The sequence below is a fragment of the Chelonoidis abingdonii genome, chromosome 13 (assembly GCF_003597395.2).
Source record: "Chelonoidis abingdonii isolate Lonesome George chromosome 13, CheloAbing_2.0, whole genome shotgun sequence".
Classification (NCBI taxonomy): domain Eukaryota; kingdom Metazoa; phylum Chordata; order Testudines; family Testudinidae; genus Chelonoidis; species Chelonoidis abingdonii.
In genome coordinates this window covers 12,946,096-12,973,582 of record NC_133781.1, presented here as the reverse complement: position 1 = coordinate 12,973,582, position 27,487 = coordinate 12,946,096, and the positions used below count along the sequence as shown (strand labels likewise).

The 27,487-nt window shown below is 41.3% G+C and overlaps 1 protein-coding gene across 3 annotated transcripts in view; it reads right to left on the bottom strand.

Annotated features, from left to right (window-relative positions):
- Positions 1-27,487, bottom strand: part of QTGAL (queuosine-tRNA galactosyltransferase) — a 331,029-nt gene that overhangs the window by 275,630 nt on the left and 27,912 nt on the right. For all 3 annotated transcript variants that reach the window (XM_075071758.1, XM_075071757.1, XM_075071756.1), the window contains exon 5: positions 12,319-12,384. In XM_075071758.1, the coding sequence (XP_074927859.1) occupies positions 12,319-12,384 (66 nt within the window). The remainder of the gene's footprint in view (positions 1-12,318; positions 12,385-27,487) is intronic.

Genomic DNA, 27,487 nt, shown 5'->3' with positions numbered 1-27,487 from the left:
TCTTATTTAACATGGACTTTTTAACAAGTGTGTTAGCATGTATTATGCTGATTTGTTTTCTGATTTGGGGAAATAATGCAATTAGTATCTTAGGGGGTGGGTCGGGGTAAGGAGGGCCCTCCAAATATTCCTGCTTAGGGCCCCAATGGGCTAGTACCACCTCTAAAACCTTGTCTGGATGTAGACCTTCTCTACACCAGAAAGAGTTTGCCAGTACTGTATAGCTACCCAGGAAAACCTTCCTAGTGGAGACCCAGTTTACCAGGAAAAGAGTTTCTTTGCCAGTTTATACAATTCTCCAAATGAAATAAGCTATTCCAGCAAAATAACTTTTTGCCTCTGTAACTGCATCTACACTGGGGCTTTTGCTGGCATAGCTATGTTGGGTTGGGGTTTTTCTTCACACTCCTAACCCACACAACTATGCCATAAAAACTTAAGTGTAGACCAGGCTGTAGTTACATCATTATAAAAGTGCTTATACCAATATAGCTTATTCTGGTTCAGTAAGTGAAATAAGCAATATTGGCATAACTGAAGCATTTGCATTGGCATAATTACTGCCTCAAAAATTCACACCCCGAACTGATATAGTTATAGTAGATGTAAAACTTTTTCAGTGTACACCAGGCCATAATCTCTGAAATAGCCAGAAAGCACACAATTTATACTACCTGTAATGTTGTTTTTTTTTAAATACATACTGCATCCAGACTGTGTAGCTCAGATTTTATAGTAGCTCGAAAAGTGGGGCTTCTGTACAAACAGCTTTCATTCTACATCATGATAAGCAATTTGGGTAACTTTCCAGTTTCACATGGGATAATACGTGTCCTTTAGTTTAAGACAGAAAAGGGAGAGTACTGGTTCAAACAAGCAACGTATAATTTTTTCTTCTTTTTTTAATTGAAGTGTTGGAAAAATTAGTTGCATCACTTAAAGTTATCCTTGAGGGTTGGCACTTACTCATCTGATTCCTATATTTATGTATTTGTCCTTGGCATCATTACTGGGCAACATTTTAACACAAATTAACTATTCCTGAGTAATATTTTTCAGTGTATTAAGCATGAAAACAGAATTTTCTGCAAGCTGAGAAATGTGCATATTTTCAGTCTAAGCCATATTCTCTGACACCCCAATTAGTAAAATCTGGGATTCTCCCACTAAAATAAATGAATTTTGTGCTCTCCTCCCCTCATCAGTGAAATATGAGCTCACCCCACAGCCTATCCCTAGATTCTGGGCTCTTTCTCCTTTTCGTAAATAGGTGAATACCTGATCATGCTGTTCTTTACAGAGCCCCTCCAGGAAAAACCAGAGGCTTTAGCGACTCTGCTTCTCCCTCTCTCCCCCCTCCCTCTTGAAGTAGTAACTGCGTCACTGCTCCTGCCCTCCTGCAAAAGCACACTGACTCCTGCCATTCTGCTACTTTCCTCTCATCAGAGAAGAAACCAGTGGCTCCCCAGGTCCACTTAGTCCATTCATTTGGACAAAGTTTCTGCTCATGATGATTAAGCAAACAAGTGGTTTTTTTCACGCTCTTTTATTATCTACCTCATATCTTTCAATATCTATTATATGAATAAGTCTTACTGGTAATTTTTAGTATGTTACTTTACATCAGTGCCTGCCAGGACATGTCCCAATAACATGTTCAGGTCTGTCTCAAACTTGCTGAGGAGAGGAGACAAAAGGGCACCTGACAGAGTAATTCAAATGGAAACAAAGACTACCTCATGGTTTAGCCCATGAAGATTTATAATTGTGTTTGCTTCTAAATCGACGTTGCAAAAAGAAAATCTGCTTATATGAATGCACTGATTAGAGGATGACATAATATCTGCCAGGGGAGACATGGGACATTTGGACTTCAATATAAAAAAAAAACAAACAAACCAAAGTTACAAATGAGGGAAGTTTACCCACAGCCAAACATTTTGTGCCACAGAAAAGAGGGACAACTTTAGGAGGTAGGAGAGTAAGGACTTTTCCACCATGCTGCAAATGCAGATAATATTCTGTACTCCATAACTATACTTAATGGCACTCTGGCAATGCTTTCCATAGTATTTGCATAGACTTACTTATTTCTATCCATCTTCCATTTTTAATTTCTATAAAGTTATGAATAAGATACTTCATTCTTTCAGTTAGGCCAAACAAAAAAAATATCTGGCTTATCTAGGGCACAGAAAAGTGAGTAACTGCTTGGGGATAAGGAAATCAGGCTTGGAGGAAACTAATGTCTCATTACTTATATAACAAGGAGTCCGGTGGCACCTTAAAGACTAACAGATTTATTTGGGCTTCAGAAACCCACGAAAGCTTATGCCCAAATAAATCTGGACTCCTTGTTGTGTTTGTGGACATCGACTAAGATGGCTACTCCTTTGATACATTACTTGTATAATGACAGATGAAGAACGGCAAAGGCCATTGGAGAGATGGAAAGAATCAGATGGTATACAGGATACCATTTGTTACAAGTGTATTGTCAGATACAAAATATTGAATTTAATCTATTTTCAAAAATAAAAGGCTAACACAATCCTTTGATCTAGCAGTATTTGAAAATTTTTCTTTTATATGATTCTAAAAAAAGTCAGCCACATTACAATATAGTCATGGTATAGCTATCCAATAAATGCACTACAGTAGAACCTCAAAGATACAAAAAACAGAGTTATGGACTGACCAGTCACTCAGACACATGTGAAAACAGAAGTAATCAATCTGGCAGCAGCAGAGAGCCCCCCCACCACCAAAAATAAAATAAATACTATATTGTGCCTGTATTGCATCTTAAAGGTAGGCATATCTGGGCTGCCTGTCCCCACCCACACATGTGAGGCAACCACTTATAGAAAGACACTTGGGTTGCCAGCCCAAGGCAGCAGGAGCAGTGCTGGGGTCTGCACCACTTTCACCTCTCCTCTCCTATAACCCCTGGCCGCTGAGAAGGGGACGTGCTGTTTTTACATCCCACCCCCGGAAGAGGGGACATGATGTTTTCTCACACACCCCTGCCACGAGGGGGACAAACTTGCAAACTCATGCCAGGGCTGAGTAGGGAGCTCAGGGACTGCTAGAGCTTGGTGTGGCGTGTCAGCAGCTGGATCTGGAGCACAAACTGCACTTTGTTCAATTACGAACATTTCAGAGTTACGGACAACCTCCATTACCGAGGTGTACATAACTGTGGGGTTCTACTGTAATTTGTCCATAGCAAGGATCAACTATATCTTGTATTTCAATTTGCATGCAGCCTGGGGTGTTTCTCCTTTTCAAGTTATGGCAATTATGTTTTCGCAACCAAAATTAGATAATTACGCTGAAATTCAGTGGAAATTGCATATACAGTTTGGTATTAGCGCAACTCTTGTCTTAGCACCTATGCAGCACATCTCATCCATAGATCTCAAAACATTCTTCAAATGGGGATAATTATACTTATCCTCATTTTACAGATAAGCCAACTGAGTCACAAAATGATGAAATGACTCATCTAAGGTTATTTGCAGCGTTGTTGTAGCCTGAAAAAGAGAGTTGTGTAGCCTGAAAGTGTCTCTCTTTCACCAACCGAAGTTGGCCCAGTAAAAGATATTACCTCATCCACCTTAGGTTACGCAGAAGATTTGTCACAGAGCTGGGAACAGAACTTACAACTACTGATTCCTAGTCTAGGTCCCTATCTGCTGGACCACGCTACCATCAATAAATGATAACTGGTCTAAGCTTTCAAGCCATTTCATACAACAGAGACACACAAGTGGTGCTCCTATTTTAGGCCATACTGAAATCCAAGCATATTGAACAGAAGGTCATCAAAATGGTTAGATTTCAAACTATTCAAATTTTTAGTAAGTTTTACTTAAGTCTTGTAATGCTAATAAAATACTAGAACATCTAATAAACTGCCATTTTATATGCATTCTGGTAAGAAGAAGTGTGACTTCAATTTTCAAACGAGTCTCCAGCTGTGTGGAACTTCATATGGTCACATGTTCTAAAGCTATTCTTGCTTCCAACTCAGTATTAAGAACAAACAGGAGAAGGATATTTTTAAAAACAGGACATAGCTATTGTAGACAAATTCTCAATTTTGCCAACTCTAACCACACTGCAACAAGGCTACCTTGTTCAGAAAACTGTTAGAGCAAGTCCATGTCTAAGAGTAATGTAATTACCAGACTATGTAATAACTGTTTCAGCTCCCAAGACAAAGTATATGGATGAGGTGTAGTATGTGGTTGGAAGGGCAGACAGAAGAGTGTCTTAAATGGGAAACTGTATTTACTGTCCTACTCTAGCGCTAGAGTAGTAATAATACGATACAGCAAACAAAAGCCTTTCAGTTGTACACTGGGGTGACTACACTGTTGCATGTGGAATGCAATCATTAAAAATTGAGGTTCTGGGCTGCAAATCCCCCAAGATTATTACTATTTGCTGTCAGCACATTAGGTGGCCTGACTCTCCGCTTCTCTACCCATTTTTATCTCACACTCCATTTCACCATGAAGCTGTCTGCCTGGCACAAGGCAGATAAAACAATCTCCTGACTCCATTCCAATTAATTTGCAACAACAACAGAAGCAAATGGAAGCAGGTTATACCACATTCATCTGATATAATATGACACAGCTGCTGAACAGAAGGCTGCACTGAGAAAGTTTCTGTGGTACTGCTCAGTATTCTACTGTGTGATTGTCGCATTAGGATAATATCATGACAATTTCCAAATGCTTGGAATCTTGTCCATCTCAGATTAAATGGATGTAGCAGTCAGACAAATGCAGCTCTCCTGATGCTTATTTCACATCTCTCTAGTGGTGCAAAAGAAATGTGGTCTTCTTGCACATTCAATCTTCAGTCCATGAGATCAGTCTGTCAACAAGACTGCTAATTTTTTAAAACAGTTCAGGAATTCTGAAGTATACTAAGTTGTCAGAAGTGTTCTGTTTTGTTTTTCTAATTGGGACCAGTTAAGGAGAATCAAAATGCTTTCAGGGGACCATTGAACTGCCATGCCAGTTCTATCTCCCGGTCTTTGAAGCCATCAAACTCTTATTTGGGCTCTAAATGTAGGTAGAAGTGAAAAGAAATGCCTCTCCAGACTTCTGCGCCCCAGCCCCAGATGTGAGGTCCTGCAAGCCTCAAATCTTCCTCCCTTCATGAAGCCATTGGGAGAGCTGGTGAGAGACATTATTACCCAAAACACAAGTATATTTACAATACCCGGTTCTATATCACCTTTACGTCAACTGAAAACACGTCCATCTCCAACGCTTTCTGAGTGCCTTTTGGAGATCTTCAGTTGGATGAAGAGCAACTGGCTGAAGATGAATTTGAACGAGAATGAACTGTTAGTGCAGGGATGGGCAAACTTTTTGGCCCGAGGGACACATCTGGGTATGGAAATTGTATGGAGGACCATGAATACTCATGAAATTGGGGGTCGGGATGCAGGGGGGGGTGAGGTCCACAGCTGGAGGTGCGGGCTTTGCGGTGGGGCCAGAAATGAGAAGTTCAGGGTGTGAGAAGGGGCTCCAGGCTGGGGCCAGAGGTTGGGGTGCAGAGGTGTGGGGGGGTGGGCTCTGGCTGGGAGTGCGGGCTCTGGGGTGGGAATGAGGGGTTGGTGGTGCAGGAGGGTGCTCTGGGCTGTGACTGAGGGTTTTGGAGGGAAGGAGGGGCATCAGAGCTGGGACAGGGAGTGGGGGTGCAGGAGGCGGTCAGGGGTGCAGGCTCCGGGTGGCGCTTACCTCACGCAGCTCCTGGAAGCAGTGGCATGTCCCTTCTCTGTCTCCTACATGGAGGCACGGTCAGATGGCTCTGCACACTGCTCCGTCTGCAGGCAGCATCCCTGCAGCTCCCATTGTCTGTGGTTCCTGGCCAATGGGAGTTGCAGCGGTGATGCTTGGGGCGGGGGCAGCATGTGGAGCCATCTGGCTGTGCCTCCACGTAGGAGACGGAGAGGGGGAGCCATGTGGAGCCACAGCAGGCATGGAGCTGGGAAAGCCCCCAACCCCACTCCCTGGCTGGAGCAAAGGAGCAGGGCAAGTCCCAGATCCTGATCCCTGGCAGAAGCTCGAACGCCAATTAAAACATGTGAAGAGCCAGATGTGGCCCCCGGGCTGTAGGTTGTCCATCCCTGTGCTAGTGGGAAGAGCGAAATGGTTTGATGAACTCTCCCCTCCATAACAATCACTTTTATCAAAAATTTCCTCTGTAATATTGGTCACGGCCTGTATCATAAGCCTTTCTCCCAAATCTGGACCTTAGCGTCCAAAATCTGGGTGCTTAGCATGAACCTCCAAGCTTAATTACCAGCTTGGATCTGATCTCGCTGCCACCAGCCAGGAATTTCCAGGGCCTGACTCCCTCTCTGCTCCCAAAACCTTTCTGGGGGACCCAAGACTCAGAAGCCCTGCAGTTCTCACACCAAAGAAAAAACCTCCCTCCGCCTTTCTCCTCTTTATCTCATCCCGATGGCTCCCCCTCCCTGGGTTATTTCCTGGGCGATACTTGTACTTAAACTCCTTGAATGCAAACAGAGAGGGCAATTATCTTCCCCCCTCCTTCTTCCCCTGAGGCTATGCATTCAACACTAGTCCAAGCTAACCCAAAGAGATTTCCCCCCTCCCTTCGTTCCTTAGCCTTAACCAGAGAAAACCTCAAACAGGTTTTAAAAAGAAAGCTTTATATAAAAAAGAAAGAAAAAGACATAAAAATATCTTCTGTATCAAGGTGACAATTATACAGAGTCAGTTACTTAAAAGAAAAAATATGAATGAACAGCCTATTCAAAAAGAGATACAATTTAAACATTCCAGCACACACACATGTAAATACAAAACAAAACATATAAAAGCCTATTGTTTTGCTACCTTTGCTACTTACAACTGGGAAACTGAAGATGAGAAGCTTACAGATAGAAAAAGATCCCTGTCATAGCTGAGAGCCAGACAAAGACAAAGACCAAAAAAATTCCTCCCCTGAGCTTTGAAAAATCCTGTTTCCTGATTGGTCCTCTGGTCAGGTGTTTGGTTCCCTTTGTTAACCCTTTACAGGTAAAAGAAACATTAACCCTTAGCTATCTATTTATGACAGCCTGGGCTTCCCTCCTTGACTCAGCACAGTACTAGAACAACCAAGTAGCTACAGCAGCAAGACACTAACAACCCATCTGTGACTGGCCAGAAAATGGTGCCTATTGAACACAGACTTGGCCACAGTGATTCACACATTTGTAACATCTGGACTGAACTAATGCAATTCTTGATATTGCGGATCTCAGCCTAGGGATTGCAACGTCCCTCCTTTTCTTTATGTGGCTAGTGGGAACACGGTCTTGAAACTCTGTCAGGGAGGTACTGGAACTTTTTTCTATTGTATCATGCAATCATAGTAAAGAAAAGGCCTCATTCCCTTTCTTTACGTGCCTATTGGGAACAGGGTCTTGAAACTATGGCAGGGAGATATTGAAATTTTTTTCTACTGCAATATGCAATCACAGTAACACAAAGATTGAGAATCACTGCTCTATATCTGGAAAGCAAACTACATGTCCTGGGACAGTTCCAGCTTGTTCAGAATGCAGCAGCTTGACTATTCAGCAGGAACACATGACCCCATCAAAACCATTCTCTGGACTGGCTCCCCACTGTATACAATTCAAAGTCACTGTTCTGATTTTCAAAACCTTGCATAGAATCGATCCTGGCTATCTAGAGCACATCTCTCCATCCATGACCATGTCCCCCCCCAAAAGCTGAGTTTCACTAGATTAATAATGTGGCCAACCAAAAGGAATAGGGTTGTGTTTACAGAAGACAGAACGTGCACACGAGCTGCATCAAGAATATGGAACTCACTGCCAAATGAAATAAGAATGACTCTTAATATTGCTGCATTCAGAACAAAATGTAAACCCCACCTGTTCACCTAGTATTTCGCACAATCCTGCTTCTAGAGGCAGGGAAAGGAGGAAGAAAACACCATCATATTTTAAGCAATTAGATGAGATCCGATCCTACAGTGATAAGCGCCATATAAATACAATGGAATCCTGATTATCTGATCTAATTGGGATCAGGGTCAGATCTGATAACCAAAAATCTGGATAAATCAAAAAATGGGTGGCTGGGTTCTTGCTGTCAGCCCCGGGCAGTGGGAACCCCCGCTGCTGTCAGCTCCGGGCGGCTAGTGGTTCAGTTAATATGGAGAGCTGGATAAATGGAGGCTTGGTTAAACAAAGTTCTACTGTACTAGATTGAAAGTTGGGCTTTTAAATGCTATCTTATGTTAATATCTACTTGGCACATCACTAAGTTGCTCTAATATTAATTATCTCCGAAGAAGCAGCATTCGGTTAGCTTCTTATACTCTTTCCTTCCTGCCTTCATTCACTCACCCTCAGTTCTCACTTGAAATCTCAGGTGTGGGATCAAATGAATTATACAGATACTTGTGAGGGTGTGTACCCCACAAAGGCCCTGAATGGGTTAATGTGGGACTGAGAAGCCAATTATGTTACCTGGCTGCACCTGGAGTCAGAGCCAGGCTTAACTGACAATGAAGCTCAGCTGGGCAGGAGCAGGCTGGTTAGTATAAAGAGACAAAGGCCTGGTCTACACTACGCTGTTAAACCAATTTCAACAGCGTTAAGTCAATTTAACCCTGCACCCGTCCACACTATACTGCTCTTTATATCGATTTAAAGGGCTCTTTAAATCAATATCTGTACTCCTACAAAATGAGAGGAGTAATGCTAAAATCGATATTACTATATCGGATTAGGGTTAGTGTGGACGCAAATCAACGTTATTGGCCTCATTATTTTACAGTAGCTACCCACAGTGCACCGCTCCAGAAATCGATGCTAGCCTCGGACCATGGACGCACACCACCGAATTAATGTGCCTAGTGTGGATGCACACAATCGACTTTATAATATCTGTTTTATAAAATCGGTTTAAGCTAATTCGAATTTATCCTGTAGTGTAAACGTAGCCAAAGTTTGTAGCAGAAGAGGGGCTGCAGGGAGAATGTCTGCAGTCACTCGCTGGGAACAGAGAGGTAAGGAGGAACCCCAAGCAGACGAATAAGCTCTGGAACCCTACCCTGACTGGAGAAGGGTGGCAAACTGTCAGGGAAACATAAAGCAGCTACTTGGGTGCAGCAGGCCTTGTGATGCACCCTGAAAGAAGGGAAGGATTTGGACTGCTAGGGACAGAGAAACCTGGAAGATGTTCTGTGGAGGAACAGAGTAAAGGGAACTTAAGAAGCTTGAAAGGGCAAGCCTGATAAAGATTGGGCAAGAAGGAGCCCAGGGAAAAAGCAGCAAGGAGAAGGACTGCGTGGACCTCGGCTACTGGTTATAGGTTCCCTGGGCTGAAATCTGGGCTGAAATCTGGTGTAGTGTATCGGCCCAGGTTCCCCTACGAGACACTGGGAAAGTGGCCTGAGTCCAGAGAATGGGACAAGGACACTGGAAAGCCCTAAGGCAAGGGCGTGAGGACCAGGGGCCTAGAGATGGGGAGGCTCAACAAATCTGACTGTTTTACGTTGGGTTTCTGTTATTTTGAAAGGGGCAACTGAATCATGACCTGGTCAGAAGGCCAAATTACAGGGAGAGACCACTGCAGTGATGGAGCAAGCATCAGCATATGGTGCCATGCGGGGGAGAGAGATGTTACGCCACAACTAGCCAGATGCAGGTTCTCTTGCAGTGTGAACATCCTTTACAGTTCAACTGATCAACATCAGCAGCAATGGAATCCAGTAATTCTACCCACAGATAAGGAATGAAAAAAGCTGCTGCAGTAGGAGAGAGAGAAGCTTTAAGTCAGTCATGGATTATCCAAACTACACGCACACTGCTGACTAAGGAATAGATGAGGGCACATCCAAGGTCATGGAAAAAAAAAAAATCTTTCCTTTATGCCAATCCTATCCTCACTGACATATATCACTATTACACAACAGGTCCAGACAAGCAAAATTAGACAGAGCAAAACATGAACACACATTTATCTACTACACAATATATTTTCTGTTAGGAAGAAATGTATGCATTGACATTTGCGAACACTGAATAAAAAACAATAATTTACTTTTGAGCTCAGTTGTTAGTGGGACTCTTTTGAACAAAGATGCTTTGCCAAATTGTGCATGGTAATGTTGCAGTGTGGAGTCATGCCTGATGGAATTAAACTCAGACAACTCTGTTCTGTAAACAAATCTTGTTGAAGCATCAAATGAACTGTTTTCCCAGAGGTACTATGAACTAATGCATTACTCTAATTCACCCAATCCACTAGCTACTTGAAGGTTACATCAATCATCAAAGATGTATATAACCAATCAAGCCGGAGTTCACTCACATTCATATAGTGAGAAATATTGTGTAAAAATGGCTTTAGGCATTACAACTTTTGATCTAAATCCAAACTACAGCATTAGGCAAATTTTTGCTTTTAGAGCTGGAAAATACCTTGCAAATCTTGCTGAGGAAGTAAAAATGATAACAATATATTCAGTTTTGCCACCTGATAAGTAATGTCAAACATACCATACACACATTTGAGAAAAGGCAAGTAACTGTGCTACAAAGGACAGGATATGACTGACATTGGCACATATTAACTGCCTTTGCTCAGCCATGAAATCACTGGGGAGCAAAGCCCTTTTACTCCTCTGTCCAGACTGTATTCCAGCCCCAGGGGAGGGAGAACAGAGTCTACATGAGAAAAGCCCTGTCTCTTCTGTCCCAACTCATTTTTGAGAGCTGTTGCACCTCCCTACTGTAGAGACTTCAATGTTTTCAGACACTGATTTTTCTTGTGCGACTTGTTTTCCTAATTTGTGTTGTGATTATAAAAAACAGTTAGATTACAAGCTACTATTTAGCAGTAATCATGCTAATAAAGATCAATGTCTAAACACGCACAAGTCTATTCAGCAGAGGATCAAGACAGTTCTCGTAAGTCTTTGCCCAGAACAAATTTACAGGTGCCACTTATCTTTCTGGTATCTTAATATAAAATTATATTGATTTCTACATATCAGAACACAAATCCCCCCTCCCACCCCAATCTTCCACTTATCTCTATTCAAGTATGCTTGTAGTACAAACTACTACTCATTAGCAGTCCCACCAATTACAAATTATATAGAAAGGAATATCATATTTCACAAGAAATCTAACAGCATGAAGCTTTGGCACACACAGGTGTGGAGAAGAGCAGGTGCACATCCCTGTACTGAACAACAGGTTGTTTAGCAGACATTCCTTAACTGAAAGAACCACAGTGCTCTCTATTCTGGACTGTGTGTGCTTGGGAGGGAAAGTTCAAAGGTGATTAACTCTCAGAGTGGTAATTTTAAGAATGTCTATTTTGTTCCCAGACCTCCTCTAGTAAATACCTTTTTGACAGATAGTCAATTGACCTTCGCTTTACAGAAATCCCTTGAACGCTCCCCTCAAAGCTTTAACATTTTCTCTTGGGAGGTTTATTGCACTGTGAAATCTATTTTTACCAAATATTTTTGGCAGCGATACAACTAGTTTTTAGAGGCAGAATTCTTCACGTCAACCACATATGGACAAATAAAATTACACATCAACATGTTCATCAAGTTTATCATTTTCAGGAAGGTAAGTGGAACATATATAAGAACTTCAAGTGGCCCTCTACTGCTGGTCTTAGTCACTGAAATACACTTAAAATTCTGCTTCTAACAACCACACTGTTCATAAAACCTTAATTTCACTGAATAAACACATTTTATATCACAGGAATAAAGAACAGTTGTTCTACAGACGACTACTGTATTTTAGAGCCAATATTGGAGGAAAAAACAAATTTCAATATAACTATAGGTTTGTGCAACAATTTATATAATGAACCATACGTTCTGATTGTCTGAGGACGTGTAAACATTAACCACAGTTGTTTAAATCATTGTTGTAAATGCTCCTTTGTAGTTTTTCATATTACACAATGTGCTACATTAAAAAGCATTCTAGTTTAAATGACATTCTATTCTAATATTAGTTTGGAGAAACCTTTCTAACCTATTTGAAACTAATGTATTACTGTCAAAAAAGGGGCTTGGTTTGCCTAACAGCAAACAATCATAAGAAAAAAATTCAAAGTAACTATTACCTATAAGGCTCTAGCTAAAGGAAAACTGTATGTTGAGAATGCTTAGCCACCACCAGCCCAGTGAAATTTTCCCATTCTTTTAAAGAAATGTATCTGACCACACAGCTTTGTTTGTTTTTTAAATGAGAATGAAAGTAATACTCACACTATTTGGATGCTGAATGGCAGCTTCATACTGCAGTTTCACCCTCTGTGGCATCATCACATCATCCTGTAATAAATAGCACACAGTTACTGAACAGAAAAAGGGTCACAGTACAGTTCTCAAACACACACTAGAATATGTTGTTTAGGTTAACAATCATTTCACTGGCCTGCAGACAAAACCTTTTTTAAAATACAAAGGGCGCAAATATTAAAACCACTTTGACCACTGTTTGGTTTCTTTTTAGATGGACTATAACAGAGATTAAAGGTATTTTAAAAGGAACCAAATTAAATTTTGCAGAACTAAAAATTAGACTTTAGGCATTATCCCTCTCTTGGGTGTCTCTAGGAACACACTTGAGTGAAGATCCTCTGCCTACCACCCGCTCCTAAGCACTTAGACCATTCAGACCACTAACCAGCCCCTCCACTGTTCTGAGCCCTCAGACTCCAGCCATAGCTTAAACACGCCATCTCTCAGAACCCTACCTGAAAGTGAGTGTCTTCTGGTTTACCTCTTCAAGGAGCACATGGCAGGTATAATGCATTAAATGCACAGACACTTTGCATAGGATTCTAGCACACTATTGCTCTTTACTTAAGTCAAATTATTTGTGCTCCTGACATGAGTATTCTGCACAGATAGATGTGAAAGGGTGGCGTGGGTTCTCTCAGGCTGGCCAAAATGCAGGTGCAAATCAGCACTGCTTTTGTAGAAGAAAAGAAGTCTAGAATTTGGCCTTTAATATTTTTGTGAATGCCTTTAGCCACAGCAACTATTTTGCAATTGGTGGTTTTATTTGTTTAATTTTTCCAATCAATATTATCACACTTTTCAAACCTTTATAAGTTAATTAGCAAACCCAACTCAGTTTTCTTGTGAAACAAGCTTTTTGAAAAAATTCCTTTCAACTCCCGTGATCAGCTTAATAAGCAGGTATGCTAGGAATATTTGTACAGTAGATAGCTACAGTAGACCCCCAGATATCTGGAGAGTAGAATCAAACAGTCTAGAACCCATGCAGAAAACAGCAATATCAAATGCCCATGGTTTACAAGAATCTATGAATAAAAGTAAAATGCTGCCTTCCTGCTCAACCAGTGAGGTGCCCTAGCTGTTGATGTCACTCCATGGGGGATGCAATGAGGGGGAAAAGGCTAAATCATCGAGTGTTACTAAAAAAATAGCAATCACAAGAGCTACAATTCCACCTGGAGGGTCTGGTGAGTACAGAAGCCTCTTCACCTTTGGGTTTCAAGATAACAACAGAACCCCCTGTTGATAGTGTAGTCCCATGACTCATAGGAGCTTGGGGTTTTTTTTTAATTTTTTGTATATATAAAGCATGCACCTGTCAGTCTTCGTATTAAAAAAAAATGAAAATCCATTACAAAAAAAAAAAAAAAATCTAATTCTACAGTATTTTCAGCATGCAAGTCAGTAACCCAGTGAGCTAAGAACTGTTACCAAATAAATACAAAGAACAGGGCTTTTGTTTTCTTAGTATTACAAGTATAAGAGTCTATTCTCCCATCGACTTATGGGGGGAGTATCACAGGAAACACGTGTGTATGAATAATAATTACAGGTACAATGCATCCCACATATCAGTGATGAAAATACAAACTGCTCACAGTGTAATCAAACAAAGGATATTCCACTGGAACACTAGAGTAATCTAATTCTGAAGGAGAAATCAAAAAAACCGTGAAGAGGTTTCACAGAGTCTGTAAGCTCCTAGTACGCAGAAAGACACAAAACCCAACAAAAAACAAAATTCAGGAATGTGGTAATAATGTGATATGAAGCTATTTACTTCTAGGTCAGTAGTTTGAATCCCAGGTCAGTAGTGACCGAAAGTTACTGTCTGAAAATTGTCTTTTCACTTCAGTACAATTCCTGTAGATACCCTACACATCTTACACCCCTAAAAATACCCACCACCACCACAACTGGAAACCTCATTAGGAATATCAGCAGAGAGGCAGAGGACTGAACAGGAGAATGAGCTAACCTCTCACCCTGAGAGGCTCTCACTACAAGTCAGAATTAAGAAATGCTGGCAGCATGAGGAAGTGTTCTTTGCTGCCTATTTGTTCTTTACTTGTTTTGTTGGTAAGTAAAAGACTTCAATCTTCAAGCTTGTCATGCAGTATCTTTCATGATCACAAAAAAATCATGTTTGTAAAAAGATTGAAGAAAACTAAAAAAGAAACCCAGAGTCTGTAAAACATCAAACAATCCATATACTCTAACATTATTTTACAAAAATATTACTACTAGCAGGACTTGTAAAACAGAATGCATCAGCAATTAGACTGTACTTAAAACATAATCCATAAATTTAGATTTTGAATTCACTCTTCTTTCCACTCTAGCATAAAGAGACAGTGTTTTCTTAAACAAGATAGGCAGTCTTGTAAAACTGGGGTAATCCCCTTCCTGCTCTGAATAGAGTACAAATACCTCTTACATAGTCCAAACTTACCCTCTTCCTAGGGTATGGTACTAGTGTTTTTAAAATATTAATAAAATCTAACTTTACCCTGAGCTTTCTCTCCAAGATAAGCTGTTCTATAGAGTTTCCTCTGTTCCAGCCCCTTGTTCCCTTCACTTTGTAGAAACATTCCAACTTTTCTCATATGTTGGCTGGAGCTAAGAGATCATTCACCAGCACCCTGAATGAGCAGTATCTACTTCACTTGTGTATGTGAAGTTCTAGCAACTGAGCTAAGTGTGAATCAACAGAGGAGCCCTGAATCCCTACTCTGTGTCCTAGAACTTGTCATTAGAGCTTGTTGGAAATTTTCTGATTAAGTTGAGTTTTGTCAGAAATGTTGGTTTGTCAAACCAGAAGTGTCTCCTGAAAGCAAGCCTCCTCAAATTGCAGGCAGGCTTCAGCAGAGAAACTGACAAAAAATGTCAGTTTCAGTCCCCAGCTGCCAGTCTGAGGTGGCATACTTTGTTTCCCATACACCATGTGTCAGTCAGTGTTTCCTAAGCTCAATTTGGGCAGGGGGTTTCCAGTTCATGGGAAATTTTTAAAAAAGTTTGATTTGGGGCTGTTTCAGACCTACACAATTGAAACATTGAAATGTCATGCAAACAAATTTGTAATCTCAAGTTTTGGCTCTTGCATTTCTATACAGCAATGTCATTTTTCAGAGATCTCTACTAATAACAAGTAACAAATATTCAACCAACTTTTCTTCCTTTCTCATTAAAAATTTAAGTTAGACCAATGCCAGTAGGAGTGATCTAATTAACACCCAAGGAGTTGAATAACCTTGGTACAAGGGTGATGCCATACTTTATCAAAAATGAAAACAAGAACTGAAAAGTTCCTGGAAGTGGATCCAACTAATTAATGCACTTCAAGGTTAAAGATAAACTAATGAAATAATAACAGAAGCTGTTTATCACATGCACACAGGTTTCTAAAAAATATAAGATACATAGTCACAAGTATTTCTTTGTATTTAGTCATTAGGCAATATTTTACAACCACATGTAGGCAACATGGCTGATTTGAAAAGACATTGGGGGAAAAACTCTTACTCAATCTTCTAAGTACAGTCCAAGTGGTACAAAATATACTTCTGAGGGCATTCTGCATCAAAATATTAAAAATTCTGTGCCAAAAAAATAAAAATTCTGTGCACAATATTTTAAAATTCTGTCAAATTCTACAAATTTTATTTGTCAAATAAATGTGGAGGCTGCAGCATGGCATTGGGGAACACAGGTCACTCGCTGCACAGAGATGGGAGATCACTGTGCAGTTTCCCCCTGGGACACGGACTCAGCGGTGAGGCTGCACCCAACCGTGACACAGTGCAAGGACCAGGCCTGCCCCAGAAACACCCAAGGACCCTGGCCCTCTGTGCCAAATGCACCAGGTGTGCATAGGCAGGCTCAGCAAAGCAGGATCCAAGTGTGGAGAAGCTTAAGCGTGGGGGGAATCCAGGTGTGGGTTGAGAAGGTTCTGTGTCAGGCAATCTGGGTGCGGGCTGCTCAGTAGGGGATCTGGGTGCAGGGGGGATACCTGGATGCACAGGGGATTCTTAGGGGGTTCCGGGTGCAACAGTAATGGGACTCTGCAGGGGGGTCCAAGTGATGGTGGTTGGGGCTCAGAGGGGAGGGGTCTGCTTGTGGGAGGCTAGAGCTCGGCAGGGAGGTCTGGGTATGGGGAGTTCAGGGGTGGTCCACATCCTGGGGGAGTGGGCTTAGTGGGGTGGGGATCCAGGCACAGTTGGTTGGGGCTCGGTAGGGTGGGGATCTGGGTGCGTATGGCTCATTGGGGTGGTCCAGGTGCAGGGGGAGTGGGACTCAGGGGGATTCTGGTAGCAGGGGCAGTGAGGCTTGGCAGGAGGGTCTGGGTTCGAGGGGGTCTGGATGCATGGGGGAGCTGCTCCCCATACAGTGATCCCTCCCCCTGCAACTGAGGAGCCATGGGTGCAGGAAGCACAGGGGTGGGGGTGGGGCGGAGGGGAAGGGCAGTTTGCAGAGCTTCCTACAGTCAGGGGAGAAATCTGAGGATGGGTCGGACATGGTGCAGGGGAAGACGAAGTCCTGTCCTCCCCAGCCTAGCCGGGACTACCAGTTGATCCTGGAGTAGGATAGTAGCCACCAACCGGGTCTTCCCCACTCCCACACCATGCCCCACAGTGATTTACCTCTGTGCTGTTGACACCCAAAACTGCGGAAGAGGGTCGCATGATCGCTCTTGTGGTTTCCCTTTGCTTCCCCATCACAAAGTCATTTTTCTGCAGCAAAGCAAAGAAATCTGCAGGGGGCATACATTCTGCACAAACGCAGTGGTGCAGAATTCCTCCAGGAGTAAAAACAGGGAAGACCAGAAACTCCATAGATCATAAATACTTTGAAAGTATGACAGCTGTATATACCACCTAGTCCACAGGTATTAATATAGCGTGGTCCCAGTGAATCCAGGTATACTATTGCGCAAGTGTTCCAGTAAAATTTTACTCCACTGTCCTGACTAAAAAGGTATAAATTGGAGGAGGAGGAGAGCAGAAACAGGCACATTAACAAATGTAGGCTCAAGCCTGAAACAAAGCTTGTTAAATCACAAGGCAAACTATATGGATGATAGAACAGAGTTCACTCTTCAGTTAGATCGTTCATTTCATCTGCTAAAGAATCATCACCTTAATTCTTTATGCCAAGAAGAGAGATGGGTCTTAATACAAAATTTTACTTTACAGAGGGTTCAGAAGATATTTTTAAAATATTAATCTTTAAATCTACTGCTTATTGGAATTATATAGGGCTTATTAACTAAGTACGTGTTAAACACAAAAGAAAACAAGAGTGCTAAGAGACAAACCCACTAAAAAGCAAGGAATTTTAGTGCTGTCTTTCTCTCTCTCAGGTCTTCAACATATACTCTTGTTCTAAATTTCTGCGCTTGTGACTCCTTATATATGGATCCTGCACAATTAACAGAAACTGATCGATTTATGTTTAAATTAAAAAAGAAAAGAAAAAATGGGCTATCTGAATAAAATAAACACGATTAAACCAAAGGACAAAACCATTCAGATAAACATCGCATGGCCTTGTGCACATATATCAACTATGACTAGATTTAACTTTCTATAATCAGACTAACAACTTGACAGCTAAAGTCTACATAGTGAGATTTGGTTTTAATACCAAAAACATTTTGGATTCTAAATGCAGGTCTGAAATTAGTTGAACTGCCAAGTGCCTTTATATGAATAATCTGATTATATTCAGCAGGGAGGGACCAATAAATAATTCAGCTACTCTTACATTTGAAACTAATAGTATTACTGCTGGGACACACCAGTCTAAATTGCTAACTGCACTGAATTAATGTCAATTTCATGCCAGAGATGAGGAAAAAATACAGTGCAATAAGTGGAAAGGTAACAAGCTGGAACTTTATTAGCACCATTGACAGGACAATACTCACAGACACACATCGCTTATATAAAGAGCCATCTTAGTTTCTGTTGGGCTAATGCCTTACTTGATTCCCTCATGTCCTCTATTTTCCACTAAAGTGCTTATTACCAATTATGCCATTAAACAGTCTCACTGACAGAGTGGCATGTGTGGCTTGACTGGAAATATGCTCACTGCGTCCCCACAGTGCCCATTCCCATGCTAGAACTGGACCAGTGAACCCAAGTATAGCTTTCCCCTGCATACACTTGTAACTCAACAGTTGCATGAAGTGGGTGTACATCATGTCTGTATCCTTACTGTATTCTTCACTACTCTGTGGTAGCAATAATTATTCACTAACATTACAACAATGCACAATTACAGATATAGAGCTGGTTTTTCAAAATCATTCCAAGGTGGCCTCTCTCTGCTCCAGCTGAAGTCAATAATAAAATTCCTATTGACTTCAAAAGGAGCAGAGTTAGGCCAACACTGACTGCTTTAGAAAACCCCATCCATAGTACCCAAATGTTACATGCTATGAGCTAAATTTCAACCATATAAATGTAGTTACAGTCTGAGCATTTGTGTCTGTACCAACAAGAGTATTACCCAAGAGACAAATAGAACGAAAATCCATACCTCTATCTGACCTGATATATTCCTTCCAGTTTTGATATTTGAAAAATAAACACATAGTTGGCATAAGAAGAATGGGTCTGCCCCAACTAATCACTTCAAACCCAACAGGAATATATGGTATTAGCATGGTTTAACAAGTGGCAGAACAAGAAATTACTGGTTCCTCACCTGATAGCTATGTCATTCAGGTGCCCCTTTCTTATGCCTTCACAGAGGTCAGCAACATTCTTAATTAAATGTGCCTACATTAGCTTGTTTAAAAGGGGACAGTACCCAGAGAGACAGGTTCAAACTGTAACCCAATTTTAAAACAGTCCTCCCACTTTTTTCAAACTTCCCTCCTGATGCTGAAAAATCCTTCCAAATGAGGGTTAAAATACAAATTTTTCTCCTAAGTGACCCTTACAATAACAACTCTAGTGGAAGAGGGTTTTTTGTTTTGTTTTGTTTTGTTTTTTTGCTATCACAGATATGAGGATGTATAATGCATTTTAATTCAATTCTCCCCTCCTGCCCTGTTCTTGTGAACAGGAGATAGGTACAGAAATGCAGCATTACACCACAAAACAATGAGACCAAGAGGCTTTTACGTGTCAATTATTTTGCTTGTTCAAAAGAATAGAGCAGACAGGAAAAAGCAAAAGAACAACATGACATACATCTATTTGTAACCCCAAACCAAACCCCAAACCAGAACCATCAGTACTCGCTGTAAATTCACCTCTTCAGACTGTATTTGGCCAGATAGAGAAGGAAACTCAACCAGATGTTCATCTTCAACACTTCGGCTTTTACTGGGTACAATCTTTTTTTCATAAAACATGCAGTGAGAAGTACAAAACAAAATAGTACAAGAACGCCTTTGGATCATTTTGGTAGCCTTGTGCTTTGATTGGTCGGTGCCAATCTTTCTATTTATTTATTTATTTTTAAACAAGTTACTGTCCAAATAATACCTGAAGTACTACATACATGAAATCTCTCTTACTATTCCGCAGTTCACATACATTGAATTTTCTCCACTATCCCGTCAAACAACAGAAATCATTGTGTACCACACACTATAACAGTGAAACTAAACTGAGGTTCTGAGAATTTTCAGCAACTTTGGAAATTCTAGTTACCTAATACTAATGATTTTCTTTATGCAAAAATAGTTGTACATTTACAGAATTGTTATGGAGAAATCCTATAAAAATATAGCAATTAAGATAATAAATATAACAGATGTGCTGTTTAAGATTGGTTTCTATAACTACAGACACTAGATTTTATTTTATTTTTGGCTTAAAACTTGGAACAAAAAGGCAGTGACTGGACAAACATATTTTAAAGAAAATATTTCACTTATGTTAGGCGCATTTTCTTTAAAAATCACAATTTAAATCACATCTCTAAATAGAGAGGCCTTAATTTTTTACCCTAACTTCACATTACAAGGGGCATTTTATAAATGACATTGAGAAACATAATTTTAAGTGTAATTTAGAAATAATGTTTTATGTTAAAAACTAGACCACATTATTCAATCAGTATTACTAAACACGTTTCAATTAAAAACAAAAAAAAATAGTGCATCCAGACTAATTTTTCAGAAAAAAGTAAACCAGTTTCTTTCTGATTTAATCCACACCCAAGTTCAAATGAAAATTTAATATAGTTTAGTTTCACTAGTCTACGTAGTCACTAGACTATGATATCTATGTGATTCTCAGAAGTACAACTAAAGCAGCCAAGAGTTTGTGATCATGTCCAAATTTGCTTTCAAAGGATCAGAAAGCAGAGATGGGAAAGACTCCTCAGTGCATCTTGTAAATCCATCAACCACTGCAAGACTGTTCTCTACAGTACATTTCAGTTTGTCCAGTTTAGATTTAAATGACTTCAGTGATGGGGCTTCGACCACTTCTTAAGAGATTACTGCACAGTCTGAGACCTCATTTTCAGAAATATTTTCTTTACAGACAATTTAACATTTCCTTTGCTCAGTTTCATCCCATTACTCCTAGTTATATCCCTAGATCTCTCCAAACAATTCCTCATGACTGTTTCCGAACTTCAATTACTGGTTTTCATGTCCTTCCAGTGACATTACTGCATCCATCATTGATGGTCCATTATTTATTTTCTAAGTCTAGAAGTGATCCCGGCAATTACAGATCGGTAAGTCTAATGTCAGTACTGGGCAAATTAGTCAAAACAATAGTTAAGAATAAAATTGTCAGATACATAGAAAAACATAAACGGGCAAAAGTCAACATGGTTTCTGTAAAGGGAAATTGTGTCTTACTAATCTATTAGAGTTCTTTGAAGGGGTCAACAAACATGTGGACAAGGGGGATCCAGTGGACATAGTGTACTTAGATTTCCAGAAAGCCTTTGACAAGGTCCCTCAACCAAGCTCTACGTAAATTAGCTGTGGAAAGGGAAGGTTCTTCATGGATTGAGAACTACTAAAAGACAGAACACGGAGAATTATAAATTCTCAGATGGAGAGGGGTAACTAGTGTTTTCCCAGGTCGTCCTATTCAACTTATCATAAATGATTCGGGAAAGGGTAACAGTGAGTGCCAAGTATGATACTAAACTGCTCAAATAATTAGACCAAAGCAAACTGTGGAACTTCAAAAAAGATCTCACAAATGAAGTGATTGGGCAACAAAAATGGCAAATAAATATGTGGTAAATGAAAAGAAATGCACATTGCAAAATAACCCAAACCATACTAACAATATGATGGGGCTAATTTAGCACCAACAATCAGGAAAAAGTCTTGGATCATCGTGGACATGTCTCTGAATGTCATGCAGTGTGCAGAGCATCAAAAAAGCACAGCTGCTTAGGAATCATTAAAAAGGGGATAAGAATAAGACTGGAATATATTATTACCCTTATAATAAATCCAGGACGCCACATCCCGACTGTACATGTGCTCCTCCCTCAAAAAGATTATACTGGCACTAGAAAATTCAGAAAAGGCCAACAAATGATCATTTGGAAGTCCCATATGAGAAAAGATTAATTAGGCTCTTCGGCGGGAAAGAGGAGACTAGGGGATTATTGATGAGCTATAAATCATAATGAGTGAAAAATGATAAGAAAATTATTATTATTTCCCATAATCAAGATAGGCTCACCAAATGAAATTAATAGGAAGCAAGTTTAAAACAAATAAAAGAAGTTTCTTCACGCAGTGCACCAGTCACTTGTGGATCCTTACTGAGGAGGTTGGAAGCGGACATAACAGGTTTAAAGAAACTGGATAATCATGTGTTAGTCCAGAAATGGCTTTAGCCAGTGTAAGAAGTTCCCTAGCATCTCTTTGTCAGAGGATGGAGATGGATGGCAGGAGAGAGATCACTTGATCATTGCCTGTTAGATTCACTCCCCCTGGGGCACCTGGCATTGGCCACTGTCGGTAGATAGATACTGGTCTAGATGGACCTTTGGTCTGACCCGGTACGGCAGTTCTTATGTTAGTCAATCCTGTAGCCCAGGGGTGGGCAAACTACAGCCCATGGGCTGGATCCAGCCCGCGGGACTGCCACCCTCGTGGCACAGCGAGGTTAAGGCAGGCTCCCTTCCTGCCCTGGCCCTGCGCTGCTCCCAGAAGCAGCAGATGCCAGATCCCTGTGGCCCCTGGGGGAAGAGGAGGGCAGAGGGCTCTGCACACTCCCCTCGCCTGCAGCCACCGCCCCCCGCAGCTCCCATTGGCTGGGAATGGGGAACCATGGCCAATAGGAGCTTTCGGGGAGATACCCGCAGGTGAGGGCAGCACATGGAACCCTCTTCCTCCTCCCCCCCAGGGGCCACAAGGATGTAGTGCCAGCTGCTTCCGGGAGCAGCGCAGGACTAGGACAGGCAGGGAGCCTGCCTTAACCCCACTGCACGCCACTGCCACCCCAGAGCCACTCAAGGTAAGCAGCGCTGGGCCAAAGCCCGCACCTCAAACCCTTTCTGCACCCTGCACCCCAACTCCCTGCCCTGAGCCCTCTGCTGCACCTTGCACTCCTGCTGCACCCCAACCCCCTGCTTTGAGACCCAACCCCCCTCCACACTCCATACCTTTCCCTGCACCCCAACCCCCTGCCCTGAGCCCCTTCCTGCACACCGTACCCCCTTCCACATCCCGCACTCTCTCCCACATCGCAACCCCCTGCCCCAGCCCTGCATGTAATTTCCCCACCCAGATGTGACCCTCAGGCCAAAAAGTTTGCCCACCCCTGCTGTAGCCCCTTCAGTTGCATACTTCTCTGAATTCCCTTCAATTTGCTGACATTTTTCAGTTCTGGGGTACTCTGAATTATATGCAATACTCTAAGTGATTCAGTTCTAATTGTTGACAGAATAACTAGTTTCAAGGCTACCCCTCTAGAGTTGCCATTGAAAACTGTTTTTCAACATCAGTTTTAACCTAGGTTATATGATTATGCCAGAAGATTTTAAATTGACTTGTGCACATCAAACTAATTTAACAATGGACAGAAGCACCCTCATCCTCTCCAGGACAACAGTTTCATTGCACTTTCCAAATGTATGTGTTTACATTCCATATTCAAGTCGCTGCATTCCTCTCACCTGCTCTCTGCTGATACTGGCCCAGATTGTGGCCCCTTCCATGGAGGAGTTCAAGGAAGTAGAGAGGGTATAATGCACTCTTTTTACTTCCTTGTACCAATGCATTGTACCACCACCTCCTGAGTGCAATAGGAAGCAGACTATGCACAGTTGCACATGCCGCCCTTGTGCAGATGAGCAGAAGGAGGCAAGCAATGCGCGGAGTGGGGTTTTAACCCTACCTCCCCATTGCGCCTGGCAGTGTTGTAAAGCCAGCACGTCAAAGAGTGGTGGGGAGTCTGGGAGAGAGATTGTGACTCTCCATACTGCGCTAGGAGCACTGTAAAATTCTCATTGCTATGGACTGGATCATAAATTGATACATAGATCACAGTAAACAATTAAATTAGTCCTTAGAACATGTTATGGATTCAAAACAGTAAGGGCTCACAAGGAGTAGATTAACTATGAGAAAAATCTCACAGCAAATACAGGCAAGTCTCATCTTACGCAGAGGGTCTGTTCCGCGGTTAGCACGTAAAGCGAAAACCACGTATAGTGAAACACTCATTGAGCTGAATGGCAGGCGGAATCGCCCGCACTACAGAGGCAGTTTTTATATTATTATTTTTCTTTTTTTCTCCCTGTTTTTGCCAACCGTGTAAAGCTGAATTCGTGCATGTTAAATGCACTTAAGATGCGACTTGCCTGTATTGCAGTCATATTTTACTTTAGCAAAGCGATATGTGATGCTCAGTGTGATCAGATCCAACAATATCACTGGTGGGCATTAAGCATCTCAAGCCACTTTTTTCCAAAATGGAAATAGTGTCATAGTCAAAGTTTGTATTAAGATTCTACCCATTTAAACTTTCCCTGCACTTTCAATCAGATGTGAAATTCCTCACTTTCTGTCTCAAAAACCCTTACATGCCATTAACCAAACTGCCCTGTTTTACATGAATGGGTCTGAATTTCAGTTAAATTACTCCAATTTGCAAGCACCATGGAATCTTTTGGGATGGAATGTATATTGCTAATGTAAGCTATTAGTCATAACATTCTAATAGTGCTTTTCATACCCTTTAGAAAAAAGTTCACGAACTAATTTTCCCTGCTAAAAGGGAAGTATTTATACATTGCTTCTTAACAAATAAAATGGAAACAATAGAAAAAGAATAGTTTCCAGCCCTTTGGGACATTGAACTTTCAATTATGTCAATAGTGTATGCCTCCATCTATTACATATTCACAAAATGGTTGCTACAAGTTAACAAAAGTCTCACATAAATATCTGAAAGTTATTAACAAGAATCACATATAACAAACTGACAAATTCAATGAAAAGATGTCAGATAATATGTGGTTTATTGTAAATGTAAATATATATAGGTATATAAAATAGAAACGCTGTCAAATAACTATTTAAGTAGCAATAAGCAAGGCATCAAACCAAAAATAGAATCCTTCAATCAGTGCTCAAAATAACCCAGAATTTATACGAATTTTGTTGATTACAAACATGCTTCCTGTTCTCCATAGTCCATTTTAAGCAGAGAAGCAATTTGCTGAAAGATGGGAGAATGAAAAGGTCTTTATTCCACATGAAAAGCCAACAGGGATTTCCAAACAAGCCCAGATGTGTTTCTGCCTTTGGGGGGCCCGTGATCTCCATCACCTTTCAGACAGACAGGCACTCTGCCTGCTTGCGCTCATATTAGCTATATCCCTTCTGCAGAAGGCTGGCTTGCTTCAGTCAAGTTCCACAAGTTCTTACACTTAGAACACTCGCAGATGCTGCTAAATATCCAAAGTCAGTTACAGCAGATAACTGTTTTCCCTACAGCAAAAGACACTGCACTTAAAAACAAAACAAACATTGCTGACTGAGTGAATTATTTGTTTTGATTTCACTGTTTGGTAGAAAAAAGAAAAACTTTAGAAGAAAAAGTCTGAACTTCAAGACGTTATTTAAAGTGGTCTCCGTTTAAGTATTTGTTTCTTAAAATCAGTCTGGACAAATTCATAATGACAAGCATTTATTAGCCACATCAATACATAATCTGTCTGGACTGCACTAAACTACAGAGTGCTAACCCGCTGAGGAATTTGCCTGAAAATTTAATTTTTCTCCACTTTTTTGACTGAACATAGCAATTCAACATGTAAAATATATTCTGTTTTGTAATACAAGGTCAATCTTAAAATGGAATTTGTTCCTTCTTCTTTAAGTGCTAAATTAAGAATGAAACCAAAGATTAATGCTAAAATAGTCACTGACAAATTCCACTACTTTCATTTGTTTAATTAATGTACTTTATGTTTTGCCTTCTACATTTATTTTAGTATTTAGAATAAGGTCTGAATTTGCCTAATTAGTATATGGGAAAATCAACTAAATCCTCCTCATGGTATGTACTTGAAAATAAACTGAACTTCATATAGGCACTGAAAAACATCTATAAACCTATGAGATTATTAGAAAGTATTTGAAATAGTTGAACTAAATGTTTGCTTTTTTATTGTTTTAAATTATATGGTTAACCTCTTACATTCTAAACCAGGGGCGGACAAACTTTTTGGCTTCAGGGCCACATTGGGTTTTGAAAATTGTATGGAGAGCCAGTTAGGGGAGGAGGTTGTGGGCAGGCCCCCACCCCCTATCCACCCTCCACCCCAGGACTCCTGCCCCATCCAACCACCCCTTCTCCCTGTCCCCCGACTGCCTCCAGAATTCCTGCCCCTGACTGCTCCCCGCCACTCCATCCAACCCCTCCTCTCATTCCTGGTGGGCCCTCCGGGACCCATTCAACTCCCCTGTTCCCCGCTCTCTGACCGCCCCAATCCCTTTGACTTTCAGGATAAGGAAATAACTGGAGTAAAATCTCTTTCCCCATAACTCCTGAAGAACCTCCTCTACTCCTCCCACTCTTAGGAGCATCTGCACCTCTTGCATTAGATATTGTTCATGAGAGGGGTCCCTGAAGAGGGACCAGGGAAGGGGAGAGCTGAGTTGGAGGGAATATCCCACTTCTACCATGTGGAGCACCCAGTGGTCTGATATAATCTGGGCCCAGTTAGAAGAGAAATTAGATAGCATGAAAAACATGGCGTAATTGGATCTGGTATTTGAACTGGTGCACAGCCCTTGAGCGCACCCTCAAAAAGCTTGTATCTGTCCGGAGGGCTGTTTTGCCTAGCCAGAGCACTGAGCAGATAATGTAGGGGTATTAAAGAGGGTACTAACAGTGATTCCCCCAAGTGACAGTGATCCCCCCCCCCACCCCGTTTCACCAAGTGCAGAGGTCTTTTAGTTCTTCTGTTGGGGCTTGTGGGCTCCTGTCTGCAGAAAACACTGATTGTATCTGTCCTGTGAAAGATACTCTATTACTATGTAAAACTTACAAACAAGTTAATTGACTTTGTTCTTGAAGTAAACACTATGCTAGCCTTAAACTGTAAGTGATACAACGTAAACAAACAGATCCCCACCCTTTGTAATTACAGGGCCAGGAATCTCATAGGAATTAACACACACACCAAAAGTGGTGGAGACAGTAAATTAAATATGGTTAAGATATGGAATGTATGTTGATGAATGTTTGATGTACGTGAATGGTTAGGGAGGTGCCAGCCTAGAAAGGATCCATCGGCAGAAGAATGTGTCAAGCGGACCACCAGACAACCCCTGGAGGGAACTGGGATCCACCCCAAACACCTGGAAGGAATGTGCCACTTTAGACAGTGTGGAGCCACCAGGATGTGAAATGGTTCCCATAGACTAACACAGGAATGAATTCCTATAAAAATGGACTCTCAAAACTGAGGACTTTTGAGTCACTGGTTCTGCTGCCAACCTCCAGGAGCATCAGGTGCATCTGACACAGACTCAGCTCCATCCTCATGACCAAGATACCCGGCCAGTAACTTGGCATGAGCAACGTCTAGGCTGGTAACTATAACACCTATACAGAACCTGAATGAATGATTGTGTGTGTGTGTGTGTGTGTGTGTGTGTGTGTGTGTGTGT